Here is a 17,500-nt window from a genome sequence, read left to right on the forward strand (position 1 = left end):
ACTCATTTGTTTTGTTGTTGCATAACTTGGTGCCGTTTACACGAGGATCAGATAGAGCTGGGGGATCAAAAGCAGTTGGCAATTAATGTCTTAATAACGACCTAATAGATGAACTGCTCTGATGATTTTTAGCATCTTCTGTGTTTGTTTGCTGCTGCACTTTACAGTATCATCAATGTGAAGGTTGACGTGAGTGGATAGTCGTCAGTTGACACCAAGTTGCATCACTACACGGAGGGTGAGGTTGCCAATAAAATTGAAGTGTGACCAGAATCCCTCACTCCTGACTGGATCTAAAGTTTATAGATTCCACACATGTCGTCCTCTTGGCTGCTGTCATGTCCTCAACAGGCTGTTTTCATGAGCAGCTGCCTGCTTTTATGCCTCTCTGGCAGCGATGGGAAATTGTAAAACTGGTAACTCCACACTGAAAACTTGCTGCTGCATCTGTCTCTTGGAGTGGAAACTTTTTAGTTATTCTGCTGATGTGACCACGCCTCAATCTGTGATGTCACAGCTGATGTTTTTTATTTAGTTTGTCTCTGATAAGGGTGTGATGAAAAAAAAGAAAGGAATTTTAACCAACACAGAGCAGTGCAGGGGGGAGGGGGGGGGAGTTTACTGCCCCTGTGCGATGGGAAGGAACGCCAGTTCATCAGCGTTATGGAAATGGCGTCATCTTGAAAGGGGACTTGCATCCTGCTGATAACTTGATCTATTAAAGCTGGAACTGGTGTATTTTCTCAACATAAGCTTTTCAGACCTGATCATAGCATGCCACTGTGTCACCGTCCTCTTTACAAAGTTGCTTTTGTGGCCCAAGGGTCTGCTGCCGGGACACAGTGTTCTGCTTGTGTCCCCCTCAGTATTGGCTGTTGTGCTGCGGGGTCTGATGTGAGAAATTGCCATCTGGCCTCCTTGTCATGCACAAGCCTTTGAATAAAAGCTGTGCTCTTTTCATCAGGTTGCACTCTCTTCAAAGAGTCAAGACTCAGAGCTGAGGACTGGTGTGGTATTTTGGTGTGGCTCGTGGGTTGAGTGTTCATTTCTTATAGAAAAAGAGGACTGACTGAAATGTGGTGATACGACAAAGTTTCAATAAGCAGAAGGTCAATGTGTTGAAATAGAACAATATCATCTAATGATCCTGTCTCAGTATTTCAGAAGGACAAGATAAATAAATCCTCTGAAGATGTAATTGGATTATCAGATTTATTGTTGGTAGAGTTATTCTTCTTTTCCAGCAGCATCTTTCTCTAATCATGTGGAAAATATCAAGAGTTGGTCTCTGTGAGATATTGTGTTTTTTTGGACAGCTTCAGACTTCAGACGCTCAGGACATGAATAGGGAAGTGCAGCATGTTTGAAACGTAGTGCCAAAACAACCAATCAGAGATAAATTAGATTCACTTACAGACAATTTAGTAAAGCCATTATTTAAGTCATTTATCAGGTCAAAACAACAACAAACATTTTCAGTTTCCAGGTTCTTAAATGAGAGAATTAATTGTTTTTTTTCTGTTTTGTATCACTGGAATTTTTTTTTTTTGGACAAACAAGCAATTTGAAGATGTTATTTTCAATTGTTAAAGCTATTGATGAGCTTTTTTCTTTTTTAACATTTTGTTTGTCTTTGCCATTTTATTGACTAAAAAAAAATAATTTAAGAAAGAAAAATCAGATTAAATTGATTCTTTTCTACATCTCAGTGTCCTGACCCTGATGTCTTAACCACGCCTCCACGTTGCATGTTAAGGTGTGACACTCACCTCTGGTGAGTTTGCAGAGAGGAATGAGTTCATCAACTCTTCCCACCAGTTCTTTGGGGACATACAGCGCTTTAATGGCAACGGTGTAATTTGCGGCTCACTGCTTCTTCCTTCAGGGTCAAAGTGTTTTGATTAGTCATGTCATCTTTGTCTTTTCCTTCAAGTGTCAGTACAAGCAGTGCTCTCCCTGTAAGGCATGCACGCAGGTTTAGTGGAGGTGGTTTTATTTATGTCTGTGCTGTAATTGGGTTCAGTTCTGCTGCGACCCATTCTTAACAACAGTGGAAAGACTTAAAAGGACAATAATGATGCAGTAATAGTTTGTCTACTGTCAGGCTGCTTTGAAATAGCTTTTATTGTGGGCGGCTGGAAATATACTTTGAAAGAAAACAAGAATGTATACGCTCTGAATGCTCTTTCGATTTGTTCTGACTGACTGTAGAACATCATCAGAATTTAAACGTAAGATCCAGTGATGTCTGCAGCCGTCCTGCGTGCGGCGGCGTCACGCCTCCGTGCTGGTGACAGGCGAGGCCGGAGACATTATGTTTTCAGGTCGGGCCCCGTTTCATTCCGGTGAGCGTGACGTCTCTGCAACGCCTTGAGGGAATCTCTTTACATTTGAAACAAACGTTGGAATCAAAGAAAAACTGATTGGAATTTGGTGGTCAAAGGTCAGAGGTCAAGGTCACATCAAGATCTCACATAACTTAAGGATTCATAACGCTAATATTGATAAAATACATAGACTGTTACATGTGTCTGGACAGACATGGATGTAAACTGCAACCTGACTACAGCTACTTTATTCACTGCAATCCATTAAATAAAGAAAGATGAGCTTTTAAACATTGAGGTATTTTTTTCAGTAACAGTAAAGTGTTCAGGTGTTGTTATTTATCAGACTATCTCTGTACAGAAATCTCCTTCAGGTTAAAAATGATGTTGCTGATAATGTGTAGAGCCTTTTCTTCCTTTATTGTTTGACCTGTGACTCTTGTCCACACTGTCAGTGTTACTCAGGTGGATCGGTATATTTGGAGGCAAAAGTGGTGGAAAACAGGAAGATATCAAAGTCTGTAATTGACTATTTGTTTATTTTCTGTTTGTGTTTGTTGCTGAAATCAAATTATTACAGAATCCTGACCTTTTTCTGAGTCATCAAACTGAACCGTGACTCAGTAACTCAGCTCTGAGAAATGAACAGACCGGTGACGGGGTTGATCATAGTGTGGAATCATATTTGGGCTTAACTTTGGAGCTCAGGAAACAGCGGAGTGACAGGTTGTCCCTGCAATTAAATGCCACAGGTCCAATCTCAGCTAGTGCAGCCGTCAACAGCCGTGTGGCTTGTCGGTTCAACATGTCCTTGAGCCGGACACTACCTCCAGACTCACTCACTCTCTGAAAGTCACTTTGGACAACAGCATCAGCTAATGGCATCAACGTGATGTAAAATATGAATTACTATCCCATAAAACAAGGGCAGGTTTCATCTGCTGTTACTCTCACGTTCCTGTGGGATTTCACACACTAAGTTGCTCTTTGTTTGTCTGGATGGACATTTTTGTCACCATTTAATTATGTTTTATAGATTAAACAATCAATTGATCGATCATATGATTAATCGACAGTGAAAATAACTGCTAATTATAGTAGTGTAAGGGGTTAAAAAGCATATTTGTGTTTCCTCAGAGAGGTGGAGATTCAGAATTTGCCAAAGCAGCCTGCTCAGTAAAATGTCGAGGTGCCATCCATTGATTTTATCTTTAAGTCATTTCTATGGCTCATTTTTATCAGCTGCTCAATCTGAGTATTAAATCCCAGAATCCTCGCCTCTTTTCTATTGAACTGATATATCACGGTACTGCAGAGGAATAACTATTTGATGAAGGGAAAAAAAGGCAGAAAAAAGACAGATGTGGGCTTGGTTGAGGCTGCGGTGATCACTTGGTGATTTAAGTGATTACTGTACTTTGCTCTGCTCCTGAAGGGCACATTAGCTTGTTCAGCTGAGACCTTGATCAATTTAATCAAGTGTAATGATGGTGAAGGCTCTGAACAGCTCCGTTCCACACTGTCTTCCTGTGGGGTTGAAGATCAGGTGTTTTACTGTCTCAGCACATTATCTCACTCTTCATCGTCTGCATTGATAAACATAATGTCCTCGTGAGATCTCATAGTAAAATAATGCAGCAAAACTTGTCCCCTGTTCATGCGTGCCTTGACATGTCTAAACCTTTTGTTTGTTTGCCAGTGGTGTCAGATTTCATGCTCCTCGGTGTAAACATGTCGGTACATTTAATTGGTCTTGTTCAGTGATGCAGAGCATGTCTTTGTGTCATGGAGGCTCAGAAGTCAGGTCATCCTTGCAGAGCCCTGTGTGGCTGTCAAAGCTGGAGAGCAGCCATTGGGTACAGAGTTAGACTTGGTGGGAAGAAGCTCTGCACTTTCAGGCAGTTCTCAAACCGTCTGAACAGCCATGAGGATTCTCCTGGGAGAACTAATCCCCCCCCCCCCTTTTAATAAATACATCTGCCGTACACCTGCATGAATATAACTGGATTTACTATCGACACAGCTGTGAATGAATGATTGTGAAGCTTATACGAAACACTTGACGCCGATCAGCCACTATAAATGCGGCTTCAGCGCTCTGCCTGAACCAACGCTTTATTCTTCATTTAATGTGTCGATTATATATTGGAATTGCTTGTGAGCCAAATCAACAGTCCAAAACCCAAAGATATTCAAATTACGACGGTCTTAAGCTGGGAAAAGCGGAAAACTGCCACATTTGAGAAGCTGTTAGCGGGAATACTTGATAAATAACTTAAATGATTGAGTTTTAACAGCTGAGAAGACGGGGTCATCACAAGCTCCATTTAGAACAGAACAGCTCCTAAATGGAGCTCGTGGGGATATTGTCTACTTAACTACCTCAATGATTTGCCGTTGTGTAATTTTCAGTCAGTTTATTGTTTCAACATGATTCTCAATATTGTTGCAGGTGTTTAAACTCCAACAATCCGTCACATTTTATTAAGCCCATTCGCTTGTAAAACCACATTAAATGTAAACGAGCTGGTGAACGGCAGCCATCAGATAAATGTAGCTAAGTAAAAACCCAACATTTCCCTCTGAAATGTGAAAAGTACTTATAAGGTGCTGAAAATACTTTACGACTCTCCACCTCTGTTTCCAGACGCAGACTTTGTTTCCTCCGCTACATCTCAGACTTATCTCAGTGTGGGTAAAAACTACACTCAGGGCGGTGGCGTTGGCTCGCTGAACATCTAATGTGGACATGTGCACATTTAAACACAGGAGCCAGAAGCAGTTCCAGAAATTTTACTTGTCACAATTGAAGACGCTTAGGTAGATGGTTAGCTGGATGAATGGATGGGTGGATGCTTCTTTCTGTACATGAGAGAGGTCAAAATACATAAAGACAAAATAAGTACAATCACATATCAATTAAAAATGTTGGCACTAACAATAATAAAATAGATAAAGGAAATGCAGCTGACATTACTTCCACTTACTTCATTATGCATCCAATGTCTCTGTATTTTCTCCACCTTCAGGAGGAATCTAATGCAGTGTTCACAAATAAACATTCAAAAGCCACACAACAATAAAATGCTAACCAAAGAACTGCTATAATATTAACATGGATAAAATAACATAAGGTTTAAAAAGTCCATTCTTCAACTCACAGTGGTTCTTTGTTCTCGGTGGTTTGGAGGGAAATTGCTTTGCAGACCAGAAGGGTGGGGTTATATAACTTCCTGGGGGTTGGTTAATAGGATGACAGGTGATTTCAGGTAAGGGTATTAAACTTGGGATTGAACAGTAGTGATCAACAACATTAGCAAAATGTTGCTGCTAAAAGGCGGGTCAGCCCTCTCTTAGTATGAGCTTTCAGCCGGACTAACAGATTACTTGAGAGTGCAGAGCTGAAGGTGTCGGGTGTGAGAAAACTCACAATGGAAGCCATGATTGCCCTCCATGCTCAGAGAGCGCACACACACAGAACACATAAAACACACACGCAGCTGACTCTTGCCATTGTAAAGCCAAAATTGAGCTGCATAAGATTACAGCTTTTTTTTTGTCTCCGCGACTCATTCACGTTTTCACAGTTCATTACTGACTGCAGAGTCATTGTAATGAAATGTAAATAAATTCTGTCCCTGCATGGTTAATCATTCTGATCAATATTTCTTCATGTTGGCCGCAGCAGCAGCGCAGACTAAGGATAGTATACACCTGCGTAATAAATGGGTTTCCTCGCAGCGAGAGTACGGGAAAACGCAGACAAGAGGGATGATTGTAATATTCATAATGACAGCTGAGAGATGACTGAATAATTGATGAATTAGGAAGTGAAAAATCCTGACGTTACGTGTGAAGAAAGCTGGTCGTAAAGAGGGCTTTATGCAGAGCTGCAGACGTCTTAATATGCATGCTTATTAAACTGACAAACAAGAAAGATGCAGGGACCAGTTTTCAATTTGTGAGGCAATGGATGGATGGCAGCTGCAGCCAGTGAAGGATTGGCTCTGGCAGGTGCCGAACATGGTAGAAAAACAAAACTTCAAATGGGGTTAATGGTAGCAAAAAAACTTTTAACAATTACTGTATTGATATTCTGAATCACTTTATTTGATGAGGAAATTCTAAAATTCACAGTTCCTTTTGCTTTGGTTTAAACACATTGAAATGTGTTCTCTCTCTCCATCCTCTCTCCATCTTTATCTTTTTTGAACTCGGGTATAATGTGCAACTCGTCTTGTATAAGAAGCTGATCTGAAATGTATGTGTGTCTTGGCTGTTCATATTTGCTTTATTCACAACTGATGAATATTTTAGTATTGCTTTGTATTTCAGTAATACGTCTTTAATAAGAAAACTTAATTGCCAATTAGAAAGTGACTGAAGTGAATTAGAAAGATCATGAAGGGCTAAATTGCCTGTTCAAGCAGTCTTAATGTGTTTGTATGCTATCGCTGTTACTTTCTTTTTATGGCAAAAACAGCTTTTGTGCTAGAACAGTGCTATAAACTTACTTCCATCCTTCAGGGTGACATTAATTGAGCTATCTGTAAGTTTTTGCTTTCGCTACATAGACAACATTAGCATTAACAGCTATTTACTCACCAGTCTAGAAGAAACGTTGCGAGCTCAGCATCAAACTTGTCTCTTGTCTATACCTCTTGTCTTATAAAGACAACAATGACTGAAGCTTTTGTTAAGTGACAATCACCACGACACCGGCAAGAAAGGCAGAGAAAACCTACAAATAGCCACTTTAAGAGCTACCTAAAGTATTTTTTTTGCTCTCAGCTAAAAGATTGTTCTTAAAATGTTTCCTTACTGATAAAGGATCAATAACATTAATAAAGCATTGGTTGTAAGCCCATTGTTACATTAAGTATGCCTTATTGCAGAGGAATATGATGAATGTGCAGTATGTCATGTTTTCAAAAGAGATGGATTGGACAAAACCAGCAACATAACAAGCTGAAAAATTAGACTCATTCAGCTCAGGAGAGCTCAGATTTGTTCATTTGGTTAGCGACCTAGAACAACAGCCTGCGTGTGTGATGCTGCTTAAAAACCCAAAGAGCAGAACTGCTGTACTTCCATACTGTCGTAGTTTTCCAAAGAGCATGTTTCCCTTTTAAACTCATGTTAAATGTTGCATGTTTTTTTTATTTCCAAAGCTTTTGTAATTGTGTGGCTTACTCGCCTCTGCAGAAATATGGTGTAAACTTCAACTGATGAAAGAGACAAACACATCCAGAAACCCAGCGCTTCAGAGAAGTTCAGCGTTCTGCGTCGCTCTCTGTGTAATATCTCAGCCCATTTTTGAACTCCTCGCTCTGTCTCAGAAGCATCTTCTCAAAGTGCTCATCCAGACGAAATCCAATTAGAGCGAAGGAAGTAGTCGCCCCACATCTCTCTCCTCTCTATGCTCTTATTTTCCTACCGTGCCCTTGGGCCTCGATTTAGTGAATAATTAATTGCCTCAGTCACATTTGCACATACAGTATACATGCGCAAGCTCTCACACAGCCACACATACACACACCTTCACTACATTTACTCCTAGTTATATGAGTCTCCCTCACTGTGTGACTTCCCACTTAGTGAATGAGTCCTGCCTCTTTTATGGAGCTCGTTTATGCTGTGGCCGTTGGACGTTAATTTGTTTTAGCTTCACCAATATCACAAATGGGCAGAGCAGCTCCCTGTAGCTGATTATGGGGTTCACATTTCATGTTGCTTTTCTCTTGACTTAGTTTTAAGTTTGTTTGAAAAAGGGGGTTTCTGCTCCTCACAGGTCAATTTAACTTTATTTTTTTGATAAGTGGCTAATTTGAATCCAATGACCATGAAATACTGCACATGGGAGTTTCCCCCTGTTGATAAACATTGTTCAGAAACATGTGTAATGTGTGAAGCTTTTAATTGGTGTTTGTGTTCAGAATTAATCTTCCAAAAAGCCCCAAGAGAGAAATCTCCTCCTCAGCTCGTCTTCCCTGCCTGCACTGCTGTCTAAATGTTTCCCTCTGGTGTCTCTCAGGGAGAAGATGCCGTTCCACCATGTGACGGCGGGCCTGCTCTACAAGGGGAACTACCTGAGCCGCTCGCTGTCAGACAGTGACAGCGACGTGCTGGCCAGCATCTCCGTGGAGGAGCTTGACGGTAAGGCTCCTCAGAAAACTGTCTGGCTCATTTCTTAATGTCCATTTTCCTGAATTTTATTTGTGTTGATCCATAAGAAGATATATTTGTGGTTTTTTTTATACCAAAACCATCTCAATGTAGTTTTACATCTCCTCTCTCAGGCTTCTCTCTGGAGCTCTAGTAACAACAGGAAGGTGAGCCAATCAGAAGAGAGGAGGCTCTGAACCTCTTTTCTGATTGGCTGACTGTTTACTGAGTGATCCAATAAAAATATAGCAGATTCCAGGTAAACACTCAGAGAAACCAAATCCTGCAAGATTGAATGGTGGGTCCAGGTGGGCGGGGCTTGGGTCATGGCTGAGAGCGGGGACTGCTTTGTTGTGACATCACAAAGTTACAGAAGTCCTGACGGCTGGTTTTAAGGCTCAGTCTCTGAATACAGGCTGTGTGCGTTTTCTATGTGGACTGAGTGATTTGATACTTTCACAGTATTAATACAGAACCTAGACCTGCTTTATAATCAAACAACACATGGACATCCTCCTTTATACTTCACATATATGGAACCTTTAAAGGATCTGCAGGATCTTCCTACCTCCATAATCACTGACATCAATTTACATCAAATTAAGACGAGCAGGTGATATTTAAACATCTACAGTATGCTGTTATAGTACCCTGAAAAACATATTTGAAGACTGGTTTCAGGATGAATCATTTATTTAATGTGCTCTGTGGTAAAACCAGCTTTTTAACCACTTTTCAGTTGATTTATTTTCAAGCAGTAACACTAAGAGCTGCTCTATAGTGAAAGACGACAACAAAGTTCGACTGAAATAGTTGCACCTGGAATATGGTGCTGCATACAAATGATAATAAACTCATTGCAGCTTTATGTTTAGTTCCGCTTCATGCCAGCTTGAGGCGGATGGAGAACCAGAAGCCAGTTAAACAGTTACCAAAAGTTAAAGAACAACATTGACAGCAGTAGAAAACAGAGATGTTGAGGACGTTGAGAAGATCATTGACTGTATGTAGTGAAAAACACAAAGGAGAGGCACAGTCAGTCATGTGATTTTAAGGTGGATCAGACGGTCACGCAGTGGGAGCCACTGCGTAAAAATGACTATTTTGGGCAACAAGCCTGTACATGCTGATGAATCCCAAACCCATACGGAGCTTCGTTTTTCAGAAAACATTTCTGGTTACTTAACAGATCTGTGTGTTGATGTGGTGTACCGAAGAGCCACTAGTATATAAAGTCATGAAGGACAGATGCTGTTCCATGTCACCTCAGTCAGTTTTATAGTCAGTAATGTTTTGAGAAACAATACAGTGCTACAGAATCAGCTGCATCCTCCTCAGCTGAGCCAGCAAAGCACAGTGATGCATTATTCTCCACGTAGTTTATCTCACCTGGAGCATTCGTGGTCTGCTGGCTTCTCTGTCTGACTTCAGGTCTGTGCTATAGCTGAGCCTGTGTTTATGAACCTTTTGTTTTGGGGTCTGTCTGAGAATAATCACCCGGGCCTGTAGAACACAAACCTGATCAATAACAGTCTGCCAGAGTCAGCAGTGGCAGCCTCACAGGCAGCAAACGAACTAGACCTACAAAATATTAATCCATTGATGCAACATTAAGCTGCCGCCTGGAAAATTGGCTGCACAGCACACAGTAATCGCCAGATACTCTGTCAGGGTGGAGTTTTAATATGCATAGAGATATTTGCAATGTATGAATTTCTCATTGCCCGTTTCATCAGTTCACGTTGTTTGGTGAATAAGAAATGGCTTTTGGGTAGAGGGTCCCCATGAGGTCAACTAAACACCAACTATAGCCTGTTAGCCCTGTAATTACTTAATTAGGATGTACTATCCACTACATGTTGAGTGGTGAAACCAAAATAGATTACAAACCGGAGTACTGATACTGCTGGGATCCTCACACATGATTCTTTCCAGGGATATCTGTGACGTCCAGGAAAAGTTTCCATAATCCACCAAGAAACCTTATAAAAAGAAGTTCATTGTAACATTAGATCCTACCACAAAATCACAGACTGTAGATGTTTCCTTTAAAAGTGATCAATGAAATCGTGTCTGTACAACTATGGGTACAAACAGGGATGTGTAGTAACTAATGTAGATTAGCTTTGTATACTGCAGACTGGCCATCTAAACTATGTAAGACTAGAACACGGGACTCTGGGATCTACTGGCACCATGGCAACCTTACACTTCTGCTTAAGTCCCACAAATCAGGATGGGACCTGGCGTGCCAAAACTGGAAACCTCAAATTAAAATAAGAGAAATAAAAACAATAGGGTAACATAAGTCATGAACATGTGCCTTTTTAACCCTTCGGTTGTCTTCAAATGTTTTTATATGAGAAATATGGTTTTCTTTCACGTGATTGCCTGAAAATAACATTGATGGTTACTCACTACACTTTTTGCAAAAGTAATTAATGATCACAATTTATATTGAATGGTGGATCAGATCGGGTCAATTTTGGTCGACAGGAGAACAATACGAAGGTTAATTTTCATTATCAGTGCGATTTCGACAGCACTGGGGCTCAGAACTATAAACATCGTTCTTATATCCCCAGAACACTGAGAGTCTTATCCATCCAGCTGTATACAGATGTGTTTTGAAAACCTTTGGATATACAGTCTCAAACACCAAACATTTTCAGATTCCAATCTTTGTGCAGGAAGTTATTTATCTGAAAGACAATCTGGACATACAAGGTTTTCATCAGACACCGTGAGAAACAGCCTTACCTGTCTGTCAGCCGTCATTAGCAACACCTCTATGTCTCCCACTGATTCCTCTTCCCCGGTGCAGCTCACACAGCCTCCTCATTCTGCATATTCAACACTTCTGCTTCACAATATTTAAAGAGGCAATTTACCGTATTCGTCCGGGGCCATTAAAAAGCTTGCAGCGGCGGGCCGAGCTGTCACATGGCCGGCGGTGTGGCATCAGTCAGCTGATGTGTTTTTGTTCATGTCTCATCTCTCAGGAGAAGCTGCTGTTATCTGTAGGGATTTATAAAGCGAACAACAGCCTCTCAGCTCTTTCTTACTGTATGTAAGTCAGTTATTCTGAAATAACTGGCTGTATTTGTCTCTGTTGTCATTTGCATCAGCCAGGCTTTGTAATGTGAGCTTCACTTGCACAATTGTAGATCAGATTTTTGCTTTTTGTGAAGGTTGTTGTTCTAGTTGTTGTTGTGAAGTTATAGACAAAGAAATAAAACTGACAAATTCTTTGCATCGCTAAGAAAAATATGTAAATCTTTTTCCTGAGCCGTGTTTTCGCTCCATGTGGTTCCTGTAGAGTTGGCTGTCATTACAGCAGCCAAATATGTACATATTTAAACCAGCACAGGAGCTATGAATATCACTTGTAGGATGTAGGTTTGCTATGTAATTCATTAAAACAGAATTTGCAAGATGCTCCATTGATCTTAGAGATTTTTAATCAACGTGTGTGAACGTGACCATACCTCCTGTCAAGCTGGGCTTCAGAGCCTGGCCTCTGATCTGTGGTCCGGTCAGAGGCCAGAACCTGCAGCTCTGCTGTCACTCAGATGAAGACTGACTTTATAGATTTTGTTTGATCTAAATGCCCGTTAGAGTTAATCTAGTGTGTCTTCATTAACACTCAGTAATAACGTCCGCCATTCCCTCTGAAAGTAATGAACCGGATTTATAATGATGGCCACTGCTCACATCTTTATGTTCACAGCTGTCATTTATACATCTGAACGTGTAACGTGGTTAAAGCCGTGCTGTGATGCTCTGTTCCAGAGATGCACCGTCCTCGCTTCATGACAGTTCATCAAGAGTTCATCCTTTGTGCCCCCTGAGAGCAATTTGTACGTCTTTTGCAGTTCCATTCTTATTTTAAGAGCAGGGAGTTTTTGTCTCATTCATTAATGAATTTATGCAAATTGAGTGACACTATGGTGCAGGCAAGGTAGAGTAGTACAGGAGAGTAGCCCTGCACTAACTACGGGTATCAAGTCTCACCTTTCTACTCTCCATTATATCCCAAACTTACCGGAGTTAAACTGAGCTGTGTGTGCAAAGACTCCACTGCCACTTTTCATGAGCTACAACAATTTTGGGTAATGTGAAGTTTTATTAAAATGAATACATTTGAAAGCCTCTGCATATGAATAACTTTTGATAAAGCGATTAAAATGTGCTTTACATAATTTGATGGACAGAAAGAGGCTAGTGTTTGCTCAGTTTAGTGATGTGCTGTGGCTGAGGTTGGTACTATACACCAGGCCAAGAGCTGCATGGGGCCAGGGACCTTTGGTTTCAATTGTGCATTTAGGGAAATGTGTTTTTCTTTCAGTTTTATGCAAATCAAATGTTAACTACATTTTCTATGACCTCAGGCCATTAGCCTGAATTTAAATTAGTTCACCATTAGGAACAGCAGGACACTGATTCATTTGTAGGGAATTTTATGACTGAGAACTCCATCCACTGCTTTCACCAGCTGCAATTTCCCCCGGTGTCATTTCCAGAGGGTGTAGTGTAGTATACTGGCGTGGTTGGTATCTAGACGCTCCACATGCTGAGCTGAGGCTGTATGCCCAGTGGTAGTCCAGGGTGAATTTCAGGAAGTTTTCACAGTATAGAAATCCTGGAGACAGGCTTTACAACAAAAACTAAAATGGGTTATTTTATTAAAGGTTTAGTGAAAGGGCAGCGGAAGAAATCTCCCCTAGTCGGCACTCAGGCTCTTCTTTCACTAAGCGTGCTGAGCCCGACCAGACGGCAGGAAGCCTGCGGGGAGGCTTGTGCCTGTTCAGCCCACCAGCGCTGAGCTTTCCTTGAAGGAGAGAGGGGGAAGGAACAGGGAGGATGACAGGCACCAGCATTAGGCAGCTTGTTTCCAACTCCATGGGCATATAAACAGCAGTTCCCACTTGGCAGTTTTGTGCTGTGTAGCCTCTGCGTCACCAAACCTAGCAAGTGGCTGACAGACTCGGCTACCTGCAGGACCAGTGCTGGCAGTGAAGCTACTGGTTGTGAAACTGGAACCAGGTATACTGAGTGTACTGTCTGCCAGCAGCACACACACACACACACACACACACACACACACACACACACACACACACACACACACACACACACACACACACACACGGAATCACACTTGAAACAACCTGTGTTAGCAGGAGCTTGGGGAGCTGTCCATGGTACTGACTGTTTCTTCCCTCTCTTCAGTCCCACCGGGACACATCACATAAAGTCACTGATAACACTCCGGTGCCAGGAGCCAAATATGGGACAAATTTGTTGTCAGATCAGACACAGTATCAACCTGAGATCAAAGACCTCTGAGTTCACCTGTCCCCACAACCCAACAATATCATTCTCTTTTCAATAGCCTTATTTTGGATAAGGTTGCTTAATCAGCAACTATTTTGAGGATTAACTAATTGTTTCAGGCAATTTTCAGCAAATGTTTTCATGCTTTTGCTGTTTTGTTTTTATTATTATGTTTTATGGATGAAGATATTCTCACATCCAAACATCTTAGGCGCAGGTGGGTCAAAAAGTGTCACTTTAGTCTTGTAAAGACTTGACAGCCTTGAAAGGTCTAGATCTATGTATGGCACACTCAAGATAAAACACTGTCAATGATAGAAAGACCATCCCACGAGAGAATGACTGTCACACCCCTGGGCACACAAGATAGGTGGAGCCTTATCTATTTAAGATCATGGTTGAAAGAACTGTTTAAAATACTTCTGACGAAAGGTCTAGAGAGACTTTGCATTGACATGGTGTTGCTGAGAAATGCACAGGCAACAAATGCAGAACAAATTCCAATAATCTACCCTTTACATGGTAGAAAGAGGAATAGTTACAGTGTAACATATCATGATATAGGGAGCATTGTGACATTATTATATATGTAGACCACTGTCTGAAGGAAAATGTCAGTGTTGCTCCTGTGAGGAATTTATATTTGGCATGTTTGGGTGCAGTTCAGAGAGCTGACAGCCACGATGTGTTCAGGTTTTCAGTTTTTCTTCGTAGTTCTGTCAGTCCTGTTACTGAAGTCAAACTTCTGGTGACAACAGTGTCGTGTGTGCCAGCTGTGTGTGTCTGCTGCTGCCAGCCATCGCTGCTGTATGTGAAAGGTCAAGCAGAATGTGAGAGGGAGCAGATAACATACTGCAAGTCAACAGGCACCAGTCATTCAAGCACACACAGTCACCGACACACTCACAATAAGCACATGCCCTCATTAACATTTAACACTGCATGAACATCATTTGCATACAGAATTAGCAAACTCCACCACTTAAGGATTCTGTTTCGATCCGAGTCAGAGTTTTCTGTGACATCTTTCGTCACTTCTGTCCCTTTGGTAGAAATATTGCTCCAACAAATGTCAGATTTCGTGTTGGAAAGCAGCTCAGAAATCCCCATGTGCAGCGAGTCCTGATGGATAGGAGCATTTGTGCATGAAATAAACTGAGTCATTCGAATATATAAACCTAGCTTCTGTGTTGTTATTCTGTTCTGACAAGCTCAGGACACAGGAAAGTAGTCAATAAGAGCCTGATAGATTTATTCATGAAACACTCTTTTGAATGCAGGGGAAAAGAATCTGTATGCATTTGATGTGCGCTTGTTAACATTTCAGTGTGTGCATTCTGGAAAATGCTATCTGTAAAACAAGGCTTTGTGTCGTTACAAATGATGAGGGGGATCTATTTGCTCAGCAACAGCTGTTTGCGGAAGCAGCAACACGCTGTTTTGATGCAGGTCGGAGACTGCGACCTCTCGTTATCTGCTGTAGGTACTTAACATGGTCGAAACACCGTTCTCAATTTTACGAGACAATTCATAATTTAAGTACCATTTATGCTTTGTTGTTCCAAATCATTTGCCAGCAGACTGGTTCAGAAATGCGGCAGTGTAGAAGATAATAAGGTGATTGATGGGCTCATTTCTTAATGACTGGTTCTTGGTTCAGGGAGACAGGAAATGCTGTTACAGCTTGTTTGTTCCGTGAAAAAACATTTAAAAAACACTCAATATCAATACATTTTCACTCAGGTAAGATGGCTATTTTTGACATTTGTGCCTATATTCTGTTGTATTGTCCTCTCATGTCTTATTCATCTATTCAAATGATCCTGCATTGTTTTAATGAGAGTTCTACAACAAATTCTCAGCAAATGCCAAAGAATATGTTGCTGTTGGATCTATAACGTGCAGAGAGATGCGCCTCTATACATCACTGGCGAAGCTTTGCCTCTGTAGGAGGAGGGAGTTAAACCATCTATTCCAGTCTGGAATCATTCAGTGCCCAGCGGTGTGCTCATGCATGTCATACAGTCATAGTGTTCTTCAGAGAAGCGACATTCAACCTCTGTTTAAAAACACGGGATGAATGTCGGTCGGTCTTTCCTCCTGCCGCACACCCTCTCCTGTATGCAGGCACCCTTATGAAATATGCATTTATTAAAGCACAGCGGAGCCCGCGGCCTCCTTTCACTGACGACTTGATCACACATCGAGCAGCTAGTGAACCAGCTGCTGACTCAACTGTGTACAAGTGAGGCGTTCTTGTCTCTGCTGTGAGGGTGAGTCAGCTGAGTAAAATGTCGTTTGAGCAGCTCAACATGTTTGCACCACGCTTAAAACAGCAAAGCCAAGGCATTAATGTAGATCACTGCTGCTAATGTGATTTCAAGAGCTCATCTGAAACAGGTTGAAAAGGGTTAAACATTTTCTTAATGTATGGGCTCAGTGCTGTTCCATACATGCTCCTAGACTTTGTATGTCTTACAGGGCTCAGATATTTTAATGTTTTTCTCTGTAAACCTTCTCTGACTTTGTGCTTAAGCTTGAAAAGCGCTATATAAATAAATAGAAATATTATAATCATCATAAAAGATGCCATAATCAGAATCATGTAATTTGGCTTTTTTCACTGAGACTTAACTGAGAGTGAAGCCTTCATTTAACCAGATGCTCATTTTTAAGGGCATCTAGTGTTAAGTAGGGCTGAACAATTAATTGAAATATTATCGAAATCGCAATCTGACACTATGTAATATGGAACATACAAATCGCAGATAAAGCTAAAATGTGTCACAACATACCATAAATGTAAACATACAAATCATATTCTCCAGATGTAAAGGAACATGCTTGTTTGGTACAAGCCCAAACAAAAATCACATCATCTTAATTTTTGTATTATAAATGTCAGTGTCAGTGACCACTTGTCCTGGGACACAGTTGTCATGTGTTGGAATCATGAGTTTAGATTTTAGAAAACTTTTTGCTAACTGAAAACTGAATGAATGTTTGATGAGTTTCTGCCTTTTATAAATCTGATCTGTAGTTTCCTGCAGTCCAATTGCTGGTGCATCATCAGTGCTGCAAAACTGTGTAATGTTGTGAGCAGAACATGGGCTCAAAAACCGTTATGGAATAATGACAAACACTGGAAAACAGCACCAGCAAACAGAACCAGTGGTAATAAAAAATTGTCTTTTTACAACTTTGTATTTCTAAGAGTTGTATATTAACAGCTCTACAGACTACATCCTCCAAAATGACCACTGCTGAGAGGCTCAACAGGGACTGAACGCTGTGTATGACCTTCAGCAGATTGGTGTTTTTTGTAGGGCTGTTTTATTATGTCCCTGTAGTTTAGCTTTCATGCAGTTGCACTATTTCTCACGAGTTTTGGTCTCTAGGTTTTCTGTACCTTTGGGCCCATGCACAGTCTTTCTTCCCACACTGCTGCCAGAGACAGAGTAATCTCATCAGGCAAAGATGAAAGTGCAGTAGAGATCAGACTCTGTAAATCTGAGGGGTCACAAGATGTTTAACAGACCAGCTAAGATAGAAATGTGTTTTTCTAACCTTTGCTTTTCCTGTCTGAGGCAAAATTTGACTTTGGACTGTATAAATACAATTGACTTGACTTTTTTCAAGGGATATTGTAGATATTATGTTATCTTCTTCAC

The 17,500-nt window shown here is 41.0% G+C and overlaps 1 protein-coding gene across 3 annotated transcripts in view; it reads left to right on the forward strand.

The window, feature by feature from the left end:
- caln1 (calneuron 1) overlaps window positions 1-17,500 on the forward strand; it is a 63,598-nt gene that overhangs the window by 3,013 nt on the left and 43,085 nt on the right. For all 3 annotated transcript variants that reach the window (XM_056374828.1, XM_056374827.1, XM_056374826.1), the window contains exon 2: window positions 8,362-8,483. In XM_056374828.1, the coding sequence (XP_056230803.1) occupies window positions 8,369-8,483 (115 nt within the window). In that variant the 5' untranslated portion in view covers window positions 8,362-8,368. The remainder of the gene's footprint in view (window positions 1-8,361; window positions 8,484-17,500) is intronic.

The sequence above is a fragment of the Seriola aureovittata genome, chromosome 4 (assembly GCF_021018895.1).
Source record: "Seriola aureovittata isolate HTS-2021-v1 ecotype China chromosome 4, ASM2101889v1, whole genome shotgun sequence".
Classification (NCBI taxonomy): Eukaryota; Metazoa; Chordata; class Actinopteri; order Carangiformes; family Carangidae; genus Seriola; species Seriola aureovittata.